This window comes from Megalopta genalis, chromosome 13 (genome assembly GCF_051020955.1).
Source record: "Megalopta genalis isolate 19385.01 chromosome 13, iyMegGena1_principal, whole genome shotgun sequence".
Classification (NCBI taxonomy): Eukaryota; Metazoa; Arthropoda; class Insecta; order Hymenoptera; family Halictidae; genus Megalopta; species Megalopta genalis.
In genome coordinates, this window is record NC_135025.1 from 2,242,397 (window position 1) to 2,260,270 (window position 17,874).

Sequence of the window (17,874 nt, forward strand, 5' to 3'; positions counted from 1 at the left end):
ATCTCTCTCCGCCGTCGCAATAAATAAGTTCCACCGATGAAAACGATCGTCCGGTCGCACAAGCGACTCAGACTTTTCGGAGCAACCCTCTGTCCCCGGGATCTCAATTAGCTTTTTCTCTTAACGGAGGACCACTCGAGGCTGTTGCGGAAAACATCACGGGGAAACTTGGAAGCAGTAAAATAGTAAACACTGTCCTTATGGCACGGGGTTCGCTCGTCAAGTGTCCTGGCAGACCGAGGACTCGACGTCTCGGGGAAACCCTTGAGTCGCAATTCTAATTTCCCCTGAAGTGGTCGATCGTAAAATTCTGAATTTATTAGGTAGAACGAATACCCAACGAAACACCCCCGCGGAATTAGTTTATCCCGCGTTTCAACCGGGAAGCTAATCGGTGGTACGATTTTTATGGTCAAAGGATTGTTGACGCTTCTTCGTTTGTTTGCTTGTAGCGATGCGCGCACCGTGCGACCGGGCGAACGCTTTGTACACTTGTCCGGCAGTAGCAGATAAATAAAAATAAACATTATTTTATGTATATACGAAAGGACTGTGAAACATGATTTTTTATTAGGGACACGTAGATAGCGATTTTAGTACAATATCGGCTTATTTGTTGATTTTCGATATCATTTTTAACATTCGTGTCTCTGTTACGATAATTATGCGATGAATTATACTAGTTATGATGAAACCGTTGCAGACATTTTTTAATTAATAGCAATTAGCGACCACTTGTGGGATGATAATACATAGTTGTAGAGTTACATGCAGCGTAATATATGCAATAGTTCTGCATTAAATTTTTACATTATTTTCGTAATCTAAGCTTCTTAAGTTACTATATAATTTCGCTAAACAATTCGGTTTTTTCTATGACATAACTTTTGCTTTTGTTTGTTTATGGTTGTCCAAACATTCTTCGACGATATTGGGCATTTTTACTTTTTTTCCATTGCAGAATATTGTATGGCCTTATAATGGTATTTCGCCGCTATAAAGTTACGAATACTTCTGCAATAGAATATTATTCGGGAGTGAATATGAAGATGATCGAATTGTGCGTACGATTGTGCATTGACAGATGACAAATAAACAGAGGCACGATTGATTTTTTGTTAAATGTATTTTATTGAACGATTTTATTTAAGAATAGAGCGACCGTGGAATATTTATTTACGAAAGCGGATTGTAAGTTGAACATTCTTTTTCAAGGAATAAATGTTTGTTAGACAATTTGTTTAACTCTTTGGATTCGAGTGGAAGAGCATGCGAGGAGAAAAACCGAGATCCGGCCCGAAAGCAGGGACAAGATGGCCGTGACGCTTCTCTTTCGTCGGATCGTTCCTCGTAACGCAAACAAACTCCTTGAGAATTCGAGGTCTACACACGGGAAACGATGATATCGTTGGACGAGCATTGGGTGACATTAAATGATTGCTATCACGGGCGCTCCGTTCCCAGGTTTCCGCGTTTTTGACAGAACTCCTTGGGCTCTGAGTGTAACGTTCAATTTCGAAGGTGGAAACGAACGTGGACCCCGTGCCCAAAGTCGGGCATATTTCATTCGAATGACGAATAAGGAATAACATTTTATTCGTAGAATTTATTCGAAACGTTGTTCGAATACGATTTTATTCGAAACGTTGTTCGAATGCGATTTTATTCGAAACGTTGTTCGAATGCGATTTTATTCGAAACGTTGATCGAATACGATTTTATTCGAAACGTTGTTCGAATACGATTTTATTCGAAACGTTGTTCGAATGCGATTTTATTCGAAACGTTGTTCGAATGCGATTTTATTCGAAACGTTGATCGAACACAATTTTATTCGAAACGTTGTTCGAATACGATTTTATTCGAAACGTTGTTCGAATACAATTTTATTCGAAACGTTGTTCGAACACGATTTTATTCGAAACGTTGTTCGAATACGATTTTATTCGAATAATGCCCACTCTGTCTGTTCATAATTCAAGATTGTGTAACACAATGATGCTGCGACATATCAAACTTCAAAATGTTCTATTATTTCTCAGTATACAGTAAAGACACCCCTATCTGAACATTAATTTTTCCAATATTCTGATATGCAAGCTTTCTATTATCTAATCACTATTATTTTAATACGTTATCGCCTAGTAAAGAACTTGAATGAAATTTTTCAATAATACAATGCTTTGGTATCAGAGGATATTACAAACAAATAAATACCTTTAGATAAGTGAAGCTCTACTGTATTTTGAACCAGAATATCAAAATCACCATTGTTTTATTTAGTTTCCGGTGATTAGTTTCAGGATCGATAAATATAAAATTAATACAAATTTAACTTATTAAGAAAATTTAGAAACCATGCTGCAATAAACATCGACAATTGTGTAGTGATAATAACAGTTCACTAAAATTAAATGAAAAACGATCTCTATGCAACCATAACTGGGAGTAATTGCCCGCAATACAGATAATATTCAGAGTAAAATAAATTTTGCAACGTTTACGGTGAAAAGTTGATCACCAGATTCGCGGAAAATTAAATTGTTAATGGGGACTTATGATAATTTCTTCGACGAAGCCTCCGGGGCAGAATCGTCGAGTCCTGGATCGAATCTTTCGGCGATCATAATACATATAGTCTCGGGTCCTACGATAAGCTTTGGTCCCCATTCTTCCAGGCCTGGTAAATCGACACTCTGTCACGTGCTTAGGCGAGTAAACACTTCGCTCCGATCGACTTGTGATCAACGGACCAATTGACGACTGACTTGTTACGAGCTAGCCCCGATGACGGCGGCCACTGCGATAAAGGAACCGAGAAAATTCGTGGAAAAAGATAACGTCATCTTTGACAATTACCTATATAGCATTCAAGGTAAAATGTTCGTAATAATTTGTCCATACGTAAGTATACGTGGAACCGAATTCTCCCTAATTGACGTTGAGATTGTGCACAAAAATAGATAAAATCGTATCTCTTCTTCCCAAATTGTCTACTTTTGTGTACAATCCTAGCATCGATTAGGGAGAATTTATTGTAATTCCGAAGTTGTGTATCGTAGAACCCGATAAATTAATTTACGAAGTGATTCTAAATTCATGAATTGCAGGATCTTCGATTAATCAATTAATTTACGGCATAATCCCTAATTTGTGTATAACCGAATAAATTAATTTATAAAGTATAATGCCAAATTTGATGGATTACAGGACCTAGCCAATTAAGTTATGAAATAAGCTCTAATTTGTGTACAGTGAAACCCAATCCAGAAATTGACAGAGTAATTTTGAATTTGTAGATCGCAAAACCCAATCAATTAATTTATGGAGTAATTCCGAATTTGCATATATTATAGAACAAAATCCACTGCCATTCTACGGCACACAAATTAAAAATTACCATATATATAATTGTGCCGGTATAATATAATAAATAATAATAATATAATATAATTTGTGTGCCGCAGAATCGAATAAATTAATTTATACAGTAATCCCAGTAATTTGTGCATCGCCCAATTATTTGCCAATTCTAAATTGTCACAATATGTTGCTTCCAAGATAGCTGAACGCCCAGTTAAAATTGTGTACAGTAAACAGCCGAATGAAAAATATAAGAAACAAATACTCATCGATGTTACCACGACCGCATGGTGTCGTAGGGTCGAATGTAAAAAAAATACCGTACGCGTAAAATCTTGTTCGTAAAAATAAATGCGCACGAAGAGATTGAAACATTCGAGGAATGCATGATTCATGGAAGTATACTTGATACGAGTGATATTCGGCAAGAGGGGCCGGCACCGTGACTAAAATTTCCCGCAAATTGGGACTAATTTCGGGATAATCGATGACGCTGCAGAAAATCGGGGAGAAGAACGGAAAGGAGGGCGGTTCTATGCACGGGCGGAGCATAAGCTCGAGCGTCTCGTTGGCCGACAGGTGGACCAATCGGTTCGTGGGGGCTTTTTCATAGCGATCGCAGCACAGTAAAGTACACCGAAATTGTGAAATTGATTAGCGATGCACGAGAGTAATCGATTCCGAAGATGTTGCATTCTCGCCGAGCGAATGCGTTCTACAATAAAATCGAGTGGTCTGTGCAGCGGATTTGTTTAAACTGCAACATAGAATGCAGTGTTCTAACTTGTAAATTTGATGGGCAAGGAGGATATTACAATACTCTTCACAGCTGCGGAATAGCCGAGAATTGAGCAGTAAATCTAAAAAGCCGGGTATTCATCTGGTTGCTTTCACAGGTTTATTATAACGCCATTTAAATGTTTTCTTCGGTCTGATTCAACGCTGTCGAAGATATTTTCATCCCAGAATTTCATTGAACCCAAAAATTTCGAGTGCTTTGCAGATGAGAAAAAAGTAAGATCAACCGCATCTTCTTATGCCAAGCTTGAAATATTAATTAATAATAAAAGGACAATGCACCGACTGTCATTATTGGTATGTTTATTTCAAATTGAAAGGAACAATGTTTAGATGGAACAGATAAATTTATTGTTTGGAAACTTCGATGCTGAAGCAACGCTGATACTTCTTATCAATCAATTTAAAAGGCAATTTTTAATTATGTACTTATGGTAAATAAAATGAATATTCCAACGCTGTAATTCCAACTTCATTTTCATTCGTTTGTGCGATTAATCATGCCAAACTCGACGCATAAACCATGAGAAAACAGATTGCAATTGCAGTATCTAGAAATTCGAAATAATCAAGACCATCTGACTGCAGAGCCCACGCTACTAAATAATATAAAATCAACAAGAACAAATAAAATTCTTGGGGCAAAGTGAACTCCAAATTGCTTCAAAGTTCAATTCTGCCTTCTTCGGTGAAATGATTCAAACATTTCTGATCATGCAAACAAAAAAATGAAGTTACAGTTCAATAAAATCATTTTTAAACTAAATGAAAACAAAGCAATGGGAGTTTCACATTTGAAACTCTATAAAGCATACAAAATATGCTAGCTTTGCTTGGAAGCTAAAGAGCACGCGACGTTCGAGATATCTTTAAATATCTTGAAGAGCCTCAAGTTAGTGGCAGCTAAGACATTTTAAATAAGAACAGCGGAATCATCCTTAACGACAAAGCTCGTTACAGAACAACGGGAAATCAAGACTATTATAACGGAAGCTGAAGACACGCCGCCGTAATAAACCAATTCCATCGTCTCGTACATCTCAATCAATTCGGAGCACTCCCAACAATTCGGCGATCACCGTTCGAAAAACAATCCCGAAGATTCCGTAACAATGGGAACGAGAGGAGTTATGCAATCTTTATCATCATCGTTCATCTCGCGTTCTCATTCCGCCGCTGAGCCGGGCGTGACGGTGCCACTGGGGTGGGGTGGGGGGCGGGGGACGACTGCCATTGGCGTTGCCGTAGAATCGGATACTGGTTCACGGCGCGCCGTCCAATCGGGTAACTCGTTACAGCCTACCGGCGTCAGGCCCCGCCCACCTTGTACGAGGCTGCGTGGTGACGGCGGGACGCGCGTCATCGCGACGCGCCAAGCTTCCACCGGTCTCGGAACGGATCCGTGGGTCCAGTCATCCGAAAACACTTAGCGGCGCATCACAGCGCGCCGTCCAGGGCCGAGTGGCAAGTCTAAATAATTGACCCCACCGTGCGGCCCCGTGCAAACAATTTACGCCCGGGCACGCGTAAATAACGACCACCCCCGTCGCATTGTAATCGCAGCGGAAACGCGTGGCCGGCACCACGAGTACTCGGTAAACACACGCGCGGCCGGTGCGCGCGATCGTCTCTTCGTTTCGGAGTGGATATCAGTGAGAAGGAGGCCCTCGCAAACCCGGTGTGAACCCGATTTGCATAGAAGTTTCCGCTATACGGTATCGCTGGGAAAATTGGTGAAGTGGATACGCATTTTGCCCCGAAGGATCCGCGATCCTAGAATGTTCGTGGAGGCGTGACCAGGAGAGAAGACTCCATATGGACCAGACCGTGATCGTCCCGTCGACACCGCGCGGCGCACCGGAGAACGCGAGGATCATCATGAAGAACGAGTCGGACGCGGCGTTGCACCTGCAGGAGCAGTCCGCGGTGGCCCATTCGACCTCGTCCTCGGTGGTACCGAGGAGCAGCTTGTCGATCGGTGGCGGTCTGAGCCAGGACCAGAGCCTGGTGGACTCTCTGATCTGCAATCCGTCGAGCACGGAGCTGCCGAGGAAGCCGGGCGCGCGTCGCCAGGAGAAGCCGCCTTATTCCTACATCGCGCTGATCGTGATGGCGATCCAGTCGAGTCCTGGCAAGAGGCTGACCCTGTCGGAGATCTACTCGTTCCTTCAGCAACGGTTTCCCTTCTTCCGCGGCGCTTACCAGGGCTGGAAGAACTCGGTGCGCCACAATCTCAGCCTGAACGAATGCTTCATCAAGCTGCCGAAGGGCCTGGGCAGACCCGGCAAAGGACACTATTGGACGATCGACCCGTCGACGGAGTACATGTTCGAGGAAGGCGGATTCCGGAGGCGGCCGCGAGGCTTCCGTCGCAAGTGCCAGGCCTTGAAGCCTCAGTACCCGCAGTACTTCTCCGGGAGCGGTCCCGTCAGCGTCCAGGCACCTGGCTACGAGAACCTGGCGTCTGCCGGCATGGACTACGCGAACGGCTACCAGAACCAGTACCAGAACTATCAGGAGTACGCGATGTACGCTCCGGGCGCCGCGGTCTCCGCGGACTGGGCCTACCCGGAGGCCACCTACAAAACGCCGCCCATCGCTGAGGTGACCTACAAGACCACCGAGGTCACCTACAAGACCGGCGAACCGTCGGTTTACAGGAACGGGGAGCTCGTCGCCTTCAAGAGCGAGCCCGGTTACCCTAGGAGCCAGGACCAGCTGGCGTACAGGGCCGCCGAAGGATTCTCGGTGAAGGATCACCAGCAGCATCACTCGGAGTCGGTTTACAAGGACAACGAGGCCATGATGGCCTACAAGTGCCAGTCGAATCCCGTGACCACGTCTCAGACACCTGGACAGGACTATTACGTAGGTTACGGGCTCGGGGTCAATAATGTTGGCGGAAACGTGAACGCTGCTGCCATTCAGGGGATCCCGGAAACCGGGAACAGCAGCCCCGCGGGCAATGTCAGCTCATCGCATAGCGGTTGTCAAACACCTGTGACGGACAATGGTGAGTACCAGTCTCTTTCGATTGTGTCTCGATGTCGCGATGCAATCAACGGTTGCAGATCGGTGACGTTGCCGCCGTGGTTCGAGCAGTTTATTTACAATTTATTTACAATTAATTTACAACAACGCTGTTTGTTCGTTTACTGGGTTTTGCTTCGTTGTAATCGTGTAATCTCCTCGGGACGGAGTGGTTGGTTCGTTCGAATTGGTCGTTGGACTGTGGAGCTTCGTGTAAAATACGAATTGTCTGACAAGGGATGCTTCCTAACCGGAAAATTCAACAATAAATTCTGGAGTTTTCGGAATATATAGAGCAGGGGTGTCAAACTCGCGGCGCGAGATGAACATTTTAGCGATTTCTCCCGAAATAGGAAAGATAGTATCAGAGAAGAGATGTCAAGTATCAGGACGTAAACAATAATTTAACTTTATATATGTTTATTACAATGTACTAGTCAAAATAAAAATATTTGTTTCTATGAACATTGATTTTTGTTTTGCGGCCCACCTAAAGTTAAGCATTGTTTATTTGGCCCAAGTTAGCTTTTGAGTTTGACACCCCTGATATAGAGCGTAAATTGTTTTTTAGCGTAAATTCCCTTTAACCCTTTGCACTCGAGTGGCGACTCTGAGGCACCACTAAAATTTGTTATATCACCTTTTAAGATGATTTTGATATTAACAAAGTTTAGATATAATAAATTGTTAAGAGTGTCACTGTTGCGCGAGTCCCAAGAATCAATTTCGTATGCATAAAATGCACTTTGTCGTATAAAATAGAAATACTATAAGTTAGAAGAATGATCTTATATTTACAGTTAAAATAGCTTCGAGTGCAAAGGGTGGAAATTAACCCCCGAATATGTATTCGGCTGCTTTTTATTCCATTGGTGTAACGTATAAACTGTTCTAAACACAGGTTACTTCTTTTGTCCGAATCTATCATGTGGTATGCGAGAAATGTCGATTATTTGTTTATAACTTTCTCCAATTGTTTATTCACAAATCGTATACCACATGACGAATTTGGACGAAAGAAGTAACTTTCGTTTGGAGACGTTTTTTTTCTATCTTGTACAGTTTGCGAATTATAGCAATGAAATAAAAAATACCCAAATATTTGAAGGTTAAATTTCACCGCTTAACCCCTTAACTTGTACGCTCGAGTTAATTCGAGCGCGCTAAACAGGCCAAACTGTGCACACTCGAGATAATTCGTGCGGCGTGGTATTTTATGCTGCTATAATTTTTCACACTCGAATATAATCGAGAATTGAAAATAACAATGTGAAAGAGCAAAGAAAAAAAAATCGTTTTATTGATATTTATCATTTACATGGGATTGTAAGCTGTAACACTTATTTATTCAAGAATAATATACAGCCTTTTTCCATGGAGCAAAAGCGCAGTATATCAAAATTCTCCACCAAAAATTGACTTTTTTTGGCCGGTTATTTTCAAAAAAACTGTGCGTTAAAGGGTTAAAGCGAATTTAGACAAGAAAGAAAATTTATATAGTACATATATCTACATATCCTCAAAGTTTTAGATCTTTTTGAATTTCTGGATTGGCGAGATCATCCCTTGTAAGTTGATTAGAAGAAACTTAACACGTTCGCAGACAGTAAAAATTGTAATGAGCTGCAAAAATTGACAGGTGATTTATACAAAATTTTGTATATTGTTGGAACAAAAGATGCGCAACGCTGTCCACATCGTACCAGTCCCGTTTCGCGTTGTTTTGGTACGGTGTGACTTGCATGGAACGGGAGCGGCACGCATAGTGTGAGCACTCCGATACAAATCAATGAAAGAATATTTTGTTTATGGTCGAAGCAAGCCCGGACCGGGATTCCACGCTAATGTATACATATTTTTCGGTATTGGACCAGCATTGTATGGAATAGGAGCGACACGCATAATGTGAACACTCTAATACAAATCAAATGGAAGAATACCTGCGCGTGCAAGACCGGACCGTGCCTTGCCTGCAAGTGTGTTTTGGCCCTTGGATGAACAAGAGAGGGTCTGCTATGTTGTTAATGCTGTAGATCTTGCCCCAAAAATACTTATCAGGATTATCGAATTGATCGTGTTTCTTATCTTTAACATCTATCAGTGAGACGTGAGTTCCTTGAAGCGAAAAAGTCGAAGGTTTAGGTAGCACATTAGAAAAAAAAGTGCGATCGAATAAATTAGTTGACTCGGGAACTTGCAATTAAACGATTGAAATCTAGTCGAAAATTAATGGAAATGTATTTTATAATTTTGCTGAAATAATAAATAATTCTTGCGGCTTATGAACGCTAGCTTTTTATGGATCGATCGGTGCGAGAATTATTTAGGGCACGAGAGAAGGATTAAACTCCGAGTCGGAGATCTTATTAGCGATGCCAGACTTCCGAAGAGTTCGCAGACGTTGTTCTGTCGACGCGCGATTCACGAGTCCATTCTCGAGATGCCGAAGGCAACAATGACAATTCATGACGGTCGAGGGCCATCTGGAAAACCGGAGACGGTTTACGAGCACCGAGGCGCCGGATACCGAAACTGTCGGCCGTTCGTTCACAGAGTGTCTCGACGCGTTTTACGTTCACGCGACCGTTTCGAAATTTTTCAAACTTCAGCTCTCATTCTCCGATCTCTAATTGGTGCATTTCTTCTTCGTTAGTCGACGTAGACATCCGCGGTTCCATCGACGCTCAATCTCGCCGAACGTGTTTCTCGTGAAGACTGAAATCGACACGGTTTTATTTGACCGAACTTTTTCCTCGAGCAAACCAATATCGACACCGTTTTATTTCTGATTTCATCGCACTTGTTTTTTGAATAGAGACAATATCGACACCGTTCAATTTTTTGCTCTACCGAACTTGCCCATTCGGTACGTTACAGGTTTGTTAATTCGTTCTTAATCGTGTTTCGCGTAGGTAAATATGGTAGTAGTAACCCTTCCGCCATATCGAGAAAGTACTCGTCGCGCGACAGACACGAAATCACTATGGTCGACAGCACCTATTAGTCGGGGTGACATTCCTGTCGCACCCCACGCGAGAAGTCGTAATTCGTAACTGGTAACCGAACACGTGTAACTCGGCGCGACACGAAACGCCAAGGCGTTCCCCGTAAGATTAATTTAGCGTGGCGACCCCCGTTTCCACGGGGCGACGATTAAACGCTCGTTAACTGTCTCCTTTCGAACATTGTAGCACCACATCATTCCCTTGATCATTTCTCTAAATCCGACGACAAGCTCGATCCTTTCTTCTATGTGTTCCACCGCGCTATTTTTTGCATCTGTTCATAGTTGTATTTCTGTAACAATGTATAACATTTTTTAACCTAGTAAAGCACCGACTTTGCTGGAAGTAATTTTATATTTTAAGAAAGTGTATCTGGTACATAATTTCAAAGTTTGATTTCTTTGAATCTTGAATCGTGACTGTAAAATATTCTTTGATCTAGTGAAATTCTGATTTTGTTGAAATTAAATTTGTATTTTAAGAAAGTCCATTCGGTAAATAATTTCACACGAAGCGTATCTTCTTCGAATCTTATATCACGACTGTGCAATATTCTCGAACCTGGTCAAATTCTGATTTTGTTGAAATTAAATGTACAGTTTAAGAATATTATAATATATTTGATAGAAAATTTCATGATGTACGAATTCCTTTGAATCTTGAATCGTGACTGTAAAACATTCTTTAATCTAGTCAAATTCTGATTTTGTTGAAATTAAATTTGTATTTTAAGAAAGTCCATTTGGTAAATAATTTCACACGAAGCGTATCTTCTTCGAATCTTATATCACGACTGTGCAATATTCTCGAACCTGGTCAAATTCTGATTTTGTTGAAATTAAATGTACAGTTTAAGAATATTATAATATATTTGATAGAAAATTTCATGATGTACAAATTCCTTTGAATCTTGAATCATGACTGTAAAACAAACATTCTTTAACCCAGTCGAATCCAGATTTTGTTGAAAGTGATTTTATCTTATAAAAAAGTATATTTGTTACAAAATTTCAAAGTGTACATTCTTTGAATCTTGACAAGCGTGTGTATAAAAATGAGAAGCACAAACGTTTGCGGACTATTAACCCTTTGCACTCGAAGCTACTTTAACTGTAAATATAAAATCATTTTTCTCACTTATAGTATTTTTTATTTTATACGATAAAATGCATTTTATGCATATGAAATTGATTTTTGCGACTCGCACAACAGTTACATTCTTCACAATCTTTTAAATCTAAACTTTGTTAATATGAAAATTATCTTAAAACGCGATATATATATATATATATATCCCATCGAAGATCGATGGGACCAATTGTTCCTGTTTTTTTTTTCGTGTACGATAGTTAGTATTCCACGTGTGCTTTCGATTACTATTATCCCTAACATATATATATATATATATAACAAATGTTAGCGGTGCCTCTGAGTCGCCACTCGAGTGCAAAGGGTTAATAGTAATCGAAAGCACACGTGGAATACTAATCATCGTACACGAAAAAAAAAACAGGAACAATTGGTCCCATCGATCTTCGATTAGTAGACCGGTAAATGAAGGATCCGGAGCGAAAGCATCAACATCCACAGATCATAACGTGGCGTCATTTATGAATGAACCGGCTCCGTGAATGCAACAACGTAGTACGATCGCCGGGGGCGATAAACAAATGATCGGGAGGAACGAAAATACACGTTTTTTTTTGTATCGGTTACCGGTAGTCGCGTGCTAGTAAGCGAGGTCTCGAATCGCTTATCGCATAAACATTTACAAGTGGCGTAAACAAGTTGGTTCTTTAATCTAAGTACATCGACCGTGCCACCTCAAACATTAGCCGGTTCGTTTATTAAATCTCTCCGCGGACCCAGCCTCGAACCATGGATCTGAGGATCCGGAGAATCTTCGCGGTAACGTAGATCACCCTCCAAATGGTTTATCAGAGCAAATAGAAATTTGTGAAATGTAGATTTTCAAGCCATTGCGGTCTACTTGGATAAAATACGAGTTTAATATTTGAACTCTTGTCGTACTTTGATAAGTTTGACTCGTGATGGGATTTCTAACAATAACCTATTCGACGTAAACGTTATAATAAATATAATATATATATAATAAACGTTATTCTCCGCTTTTTTTTAATTCGGAATAAAACTCCGATCTCTTGTTGCCGATACTCAAGCATTCAAGTAAATATACAGGCACGCAATAAATACAAATTTTGTTTTTCTTTTAAGATATTATAATAATATTATTTTATAATGATATTATTATTATATTATTATATTATATTATAATGATATTATTATTATAATATATAATATATATAATAATAATCATTATAATTGCGAAGATAATGGCAATGCGGTTAACAATTACAACCGTTCCGCAGTTAATATTTATCCAACGGACTCAGTTATTGATCTTAGTCACTGTTGCTCAGTTTAAACAATTATTACTATCGTCTATGTATTTATTTACGTCCAGATTGCGGATCTTTATGCAAAATAAAAATTATCTTTATTAATTAACAACAAACACGAATTACACAGAATTGTTTGTATTCCTTTAATATTTTCAGTGAGTTAAATAGTGAGTTGAATATAATACATACATGCCCTTAAATTTTTTTCATATTTTTGTTATCTTAAATTTCACCTTCCCAATTTTATCGTAAATGCATACGTATCGCTCAACTTTAGAATGAAGAAGACTCTTCTAATGAAATTGATTGAAACTTCTGTTTCACTATTCTCAGTTTTGCTAAGAAAATCGAGAGTTAATAGACCTTTTATCATCGACACTGCTTTCGTACGTCCGCTATAAGATAAAACCACCGTGCACGAATATATACTTATACTACGAAATGCTACAATATAGATTAATGATAGTTGATATAAAGAAAATTATTTTTCAAACCGATTATTTTTCAAACCGCAAAGTCTTCTAGATAACTCTGATAATAACCAGTATCATCACAATTGTAATTTCTAAAAAGCAATTCTAATTGCCACTTTAAAAAGAATCATTACGCAATTTTCCCGATTCACGACAAAGATGTTTGCTAGGCGATCATAGCACCTAACGAAAATGATTTAGACCAGATCGAAGGACAAGTGTGCAACGACTGTTTGAAACCGGCGTCGTGTGTGGCCTGAATGGCAGTGCCGTCAGTCAAAATCTTTCCCCGGCGTGGCGTCTGTGCACCCTCTGCCAACGGATCCAGAGGTTTCCCGACCGTCTCGAGCGATGAGCTCGTGCAAATTTTTTCTCTTCCTCTCTCTCCCTCTCTCTCTCTCTCTCGCACTCTCTCTCCCTCTCTCTCTCTCCCTCTCGCTCTCTCTCTCTCTCTGTCTCTCTCCCTCTCGCTCCCTCTCTCTCGCTCTCTCTCTCTCTCGCTCTCTCCCTCTGTCTCTCGCTCTCTCTCTCTCTCTCTCTCTCTCTCTCCCTTTCTCTCTCCCTTTCTCTCTCCCTTTCTCTCTCTCACACACACACACGCGCGCGCGCGCTCTCTTTCTCCTCTCTCTCGCTCTCCCTCCCCTCAATTCTTCGCTTTTGTTTCTTTTTATTTCGATCCGGCATTGAGAAACCGTCGACGGCGAAAGAGTGAAGAGCGCGGCAACCAGAACGAATATCGTACCCGCCAACAACGGCGTATAGTCGTTCGAGTAGAGCGATCGCTCCAGAAATACATCCCGAGACCTGTATAGAAAAAGAGAAAGAGGAAAATCCGGGGGCCTACCGAGGAGGCGCCTGCAGATTGATCTCGTTTACACTTCACTACTGACTGAACCGGTGAAGAGAGCCGGAAAAAGGGGGTGCGCGAGTGCGCGACCAGGACGGAAAGGGGAGGGTGCGCGGGTGACGGCGTTTATCCCCCCTGTCGAACACACAGTGTATCGAGGCGGAGTTGCTATAGTTTGTACTTCAAACGAGAGCTGCTTCAATGAGAACTTCGTTGATCCCGATAACGGATCGATCCTGAAGCGTTATCGCTGATATTCTAAACCAGGGGTGACAAACTCAAAAGTCAACTCGGGCCAAATAAACAATGCTTAACTTTAGGTGGGCCGCAAATAAAAATCAATGTTCATAGAAACAAATATTTTGAGTTTGACTAGTACATTGTAATAAACATATATAAAGTTAAATTATTGTTTACGTCCTGATGCATAAACTCCGCTGTCCGGTTATGGCACTGCTTCCAATTTACTTACACGTTCTACAACATATTTACAGAAATTAGAATGAGCTCTACCCTTCTGCCAAAAATAATGCTTCTTTAAATAACTGTAATAAGTTGGAATTAATACATCAACATTCTTAGTTTCTTTTAATCTGTTTACTATTTTATGTTTCCATTTTTCCAATAAATGCATAAAATTCGTTGTCCAGTTATGGCACTGCTTCCAATTTACTTATGTGTTCTACAACATATTTATAGAAATTAGAATGAGCTTTACCCTTCTGCCAAAAATAGAGTGAAACTGTATCGAACATTCCTAAATCGTGCATTTCGATCGTTCAGCCTGCGCAGGTCATTTATGATAATTTCACTTTGAGCACGTCTCATGCGAATCGGTACCAAGAACACACGATTCCACAAACTTTGCAATCTATTCACAGTGAGTTCTGGAAAACTCGACGAGCCAGAGAAACGGCAAGCTACGCCAGCTTTTATATTATCTATTGGATTGGCAACTAAGTAATTGCCGATTTGTTCAATGAAATAAAAAATTTTTTTTACTTGGAACGAAGTTCAATCTGTAATGTATTTTCCATTTTGTTCGATGACCTTTTGCCATCTCTCCGACAACTTGAAAATTCCACGCTCGTAGAAAGTCTGATCCTTTTCGGCCGAAAACTGAGTTAAGTGAGATTTTACAGCGTCGTCGTCGTTAAAAGTTTTACCACGAAGGGAGTTGTCCAGGGATCGAAATAAGCGGTAATCCGATGGCGCGAGATCAGAGCTATATGGTGGGTGTAACATCGATTCCCAACCAATATCCATCAATTTTTGCCGAGTGGAGAAAGACGTGTGCGGCCTAGCATTGTCCTGCTGGAAAATGACACCTTCACGATCGACCAATTCCGGTCGCTTTTCCTTGACCGCTGCATTCAATTTGTCCAGTTGCTAACATTCACGGATAATAAAATATAACATAATAATAATAATAATAATTTTACAATATAACATTTACGGATATCATAAAAATGGGAGTGAGAGACGTCTATAACTGAAATCGGCAATTACTTAGCTGCCAACCCAATATTAGCAGAAGTCTTTACGAATCACATTGTGTATTAATACCGAAACGTACAATAGCTCTCTGTGTATCTCGAGTTTTGATTTTCCGTTTCGTTCAATCGAAGCGAGGCAGACAGAGTAGCTATTTAACGTCACCGGAAATATTTATGCTCTACGTGGATCGGAAAGCTCCGACGAGTTCTTCCGATCGTTATAGATTCGCGTGGAACAATGTTCGAACGTCGCTAGGAAACCGAACGGTAGCTGGACAAGAAGCTGCAGAAAAACAAATTGGAATAAGCAGAGGCAGACAGAAATGAGAGAGAGAGAGAGAAAGACGGGGAGACGGCGTCGAGACACGAGTGAAGTGGTCACTTGAGGAAGAACCGCTCGAGAGAGCTGCCGGAGTTTCAGATTTATCGTACCTATACAAGGACCGATTTCGTATCGTCAGATATCATCTACTCCTCTTTGCTTTTTTTCTCGTTTCCCTGGGATCGCATCCGTGCGTGTGGTCCAAGTGAAATTACTGAAAAATTTATCAGTTCAAGGACGACCTACTTGAGCCAGCTACTTCTGGGCTCGACTCGAATCCCCTCGATATTCGCGTTGCGTTTCGGCATCTACGGAGATGCACTCGTGATGGAAACTGAAATAGTTGATCGTTTGACTGCTGATCTTTATGCGAAGTAAAAATGTTGTGTTATTATATGTTTAGTTGCGTTATTGAATGATTTTAATAAATTGCAAATAATATGATCAAGTCGTTGCATTTATCCAGTAGAGAAATAGAATAAAATAAAAATAGAATAAAAATAGAATAAAAATAGAATAGAAAAATAGAATAAAAATAGAGAATAAAACTGTAGCACAGTAAATTCTCCCTAACTTTCCTTCAGCTTGTAAACAAAAATGGACAATTTGGGAAGATGAGATACGATTATTCGAGCCTTGCACCTCGTTTTTACAACTATTGGCAATCGGCAGCTATAAAAATGAGCCTCATCTTCCCAAATCGTCCGTTTCCGTTTACAAACTGAAGGAAAATCGGAGAGAACTTACTGTATCTCTCCTTAAAAAAAAAAGACTAGGAGGAAACAGTCCTCCGTTTAACTTGAAATTCAGATATTTGTCCCTCGGGACTCGAAATGAACATCAATAGCCCCTAAATGAACAATCCTTACCAGATAACAAAGAACAGAATCGTCGAATCTATCCGAAAGAAGTTAACCGAAGGGTGTTTCGTTCTGTTCCAGGGCTGAAAATGCAATGTTCAAATTCAAACTCGACCAGCTCCGGAGGCGGACTGATCGACCGGAAGCCATCCTACTTCAGCCATCCCGCGGGCTCGGTGTCCCTGAGCTCGTTAGGCTCCCTGGGATCGCTGAACCTCAGCAACATCGGCGGTCTGAGCATATCGAACATACCTGGCGCGGTCACCTCGAACATTCACCACGGCACGACGACACCTTCGTCCGCGATGTACTACGATCAAATCAAGTACAGCATGTGAACATTTGTGGAGCAGTGCTATCGAACGCAACGTACTAAAATGCTAGTGTCGCACCTTCGATGAACGGTGCGAAAGCAGATTCGTCGGCTACGAACTCGTATAAAACGTACAAGTGTTCTCGAGGAACAGCGGCGACGAAAAAATAACGTGTTTTTTTTCGCGAGATAAATCACGGTTTCTCGCTGCATGGCTAGCTAAATGAACCGATCTCTATTATACGAAAAGAAAGCGTGTATTATGTTTTAAGTTGTATAAAAGCGAACAGAGATGAGACGATATCTTTTATTTATATTTATAGCGAACTATGAATGTTGTTAACTTAAGATGCCGCGGATTAGATATTGTAGAATTAAAAAGTTCTTTGGTAATGAAACAACTAATGGCCCCTGGTTGCTTTAATAGCGTTCACATTATTCAACCTTTACTTAATCTCTACAGCGATCATTCGACTGCGGATCTTTATGCAAATTCTCATTAAAGTCTAAATAGAGGACTTTCTTACGTCCGATTAGAAGATTCCTTGTGGCTAATATCGAATAGTAATATAACTAATTGTCATTAGCGTGCATGTTCCATACGCATGTACCGTGAATGCGCAAAATGTCCGTGGTCTATTGATCATTCGCGAAGATCTTATTGCTTTCAAAGCTTCATAGATCTTTAGAGGAATAGCTCGATTTGAAATGCACAGAAAATTGGAAAATAACAACGTTTAGCCACTGTTGGTTGCTCTAAAGTGATGTTGCTAAAGTATTTTGTTCTGTTGTTTTCCTTCTACTTCGCACATCGGAATAAATTCAATTTTCTCTTTTTTAAATTGTGAATTTATTGTTCATTTATATCTAAAGATTTAATTATCCCATTTACCATAGAAGGTTAACCCACGAACGGCGGACTTTGTTGATAAAATATGATTCAG

At 40.6% G+C, this 17,874-nt stretch overlaps 1 protein-coding gene across 1 annotated transcript; it reads left to right on the forward strand.

Moving 5' to 3' along the window:
- The first annotated feature begins 5,560 nt into the window (after window positions 1-5,560).
- On the forward strand, window positions 5,561-17,772 carry LOC117228538 (uncharacterized). Its single transcript, XM_033484336.2, has 2 exons — window positions 5,561-7,174; window positions 16,699-17,772. The coding sequence occupies exons 1-2, from the start codon at window positions 5,977-5,979 to the stop codon at window positions 16,953-16,955; spliced, it is 1,455 nt and encodes a 484-aa protein (XP_033340227.1). The 5' UTR covers window positions 5,561-5,976; the 3' UTR covers window positions 16,956-17,772.
- The last annotated feature ends 102 nt before the right edge of the window (window positions 17,773-17,874 follow it).

Bases quoted from the DNA above. Each gene is read 5' to 3' on its own strand.
- LOC117228538 (XM_033484336.2), top strand. From the start codon at position 5,977: ATGGACCAGACCGTGATCGTCCCGTCGACACCGCGCGGCGCACCGGAG. The intron at 7,175-16,698 runs GTGAGTACCAGT...GTTCTGTTCCAG, and splicing joins AACACCTGTGACGGACAATG to GGCTGAAAATGCAATGTTCA.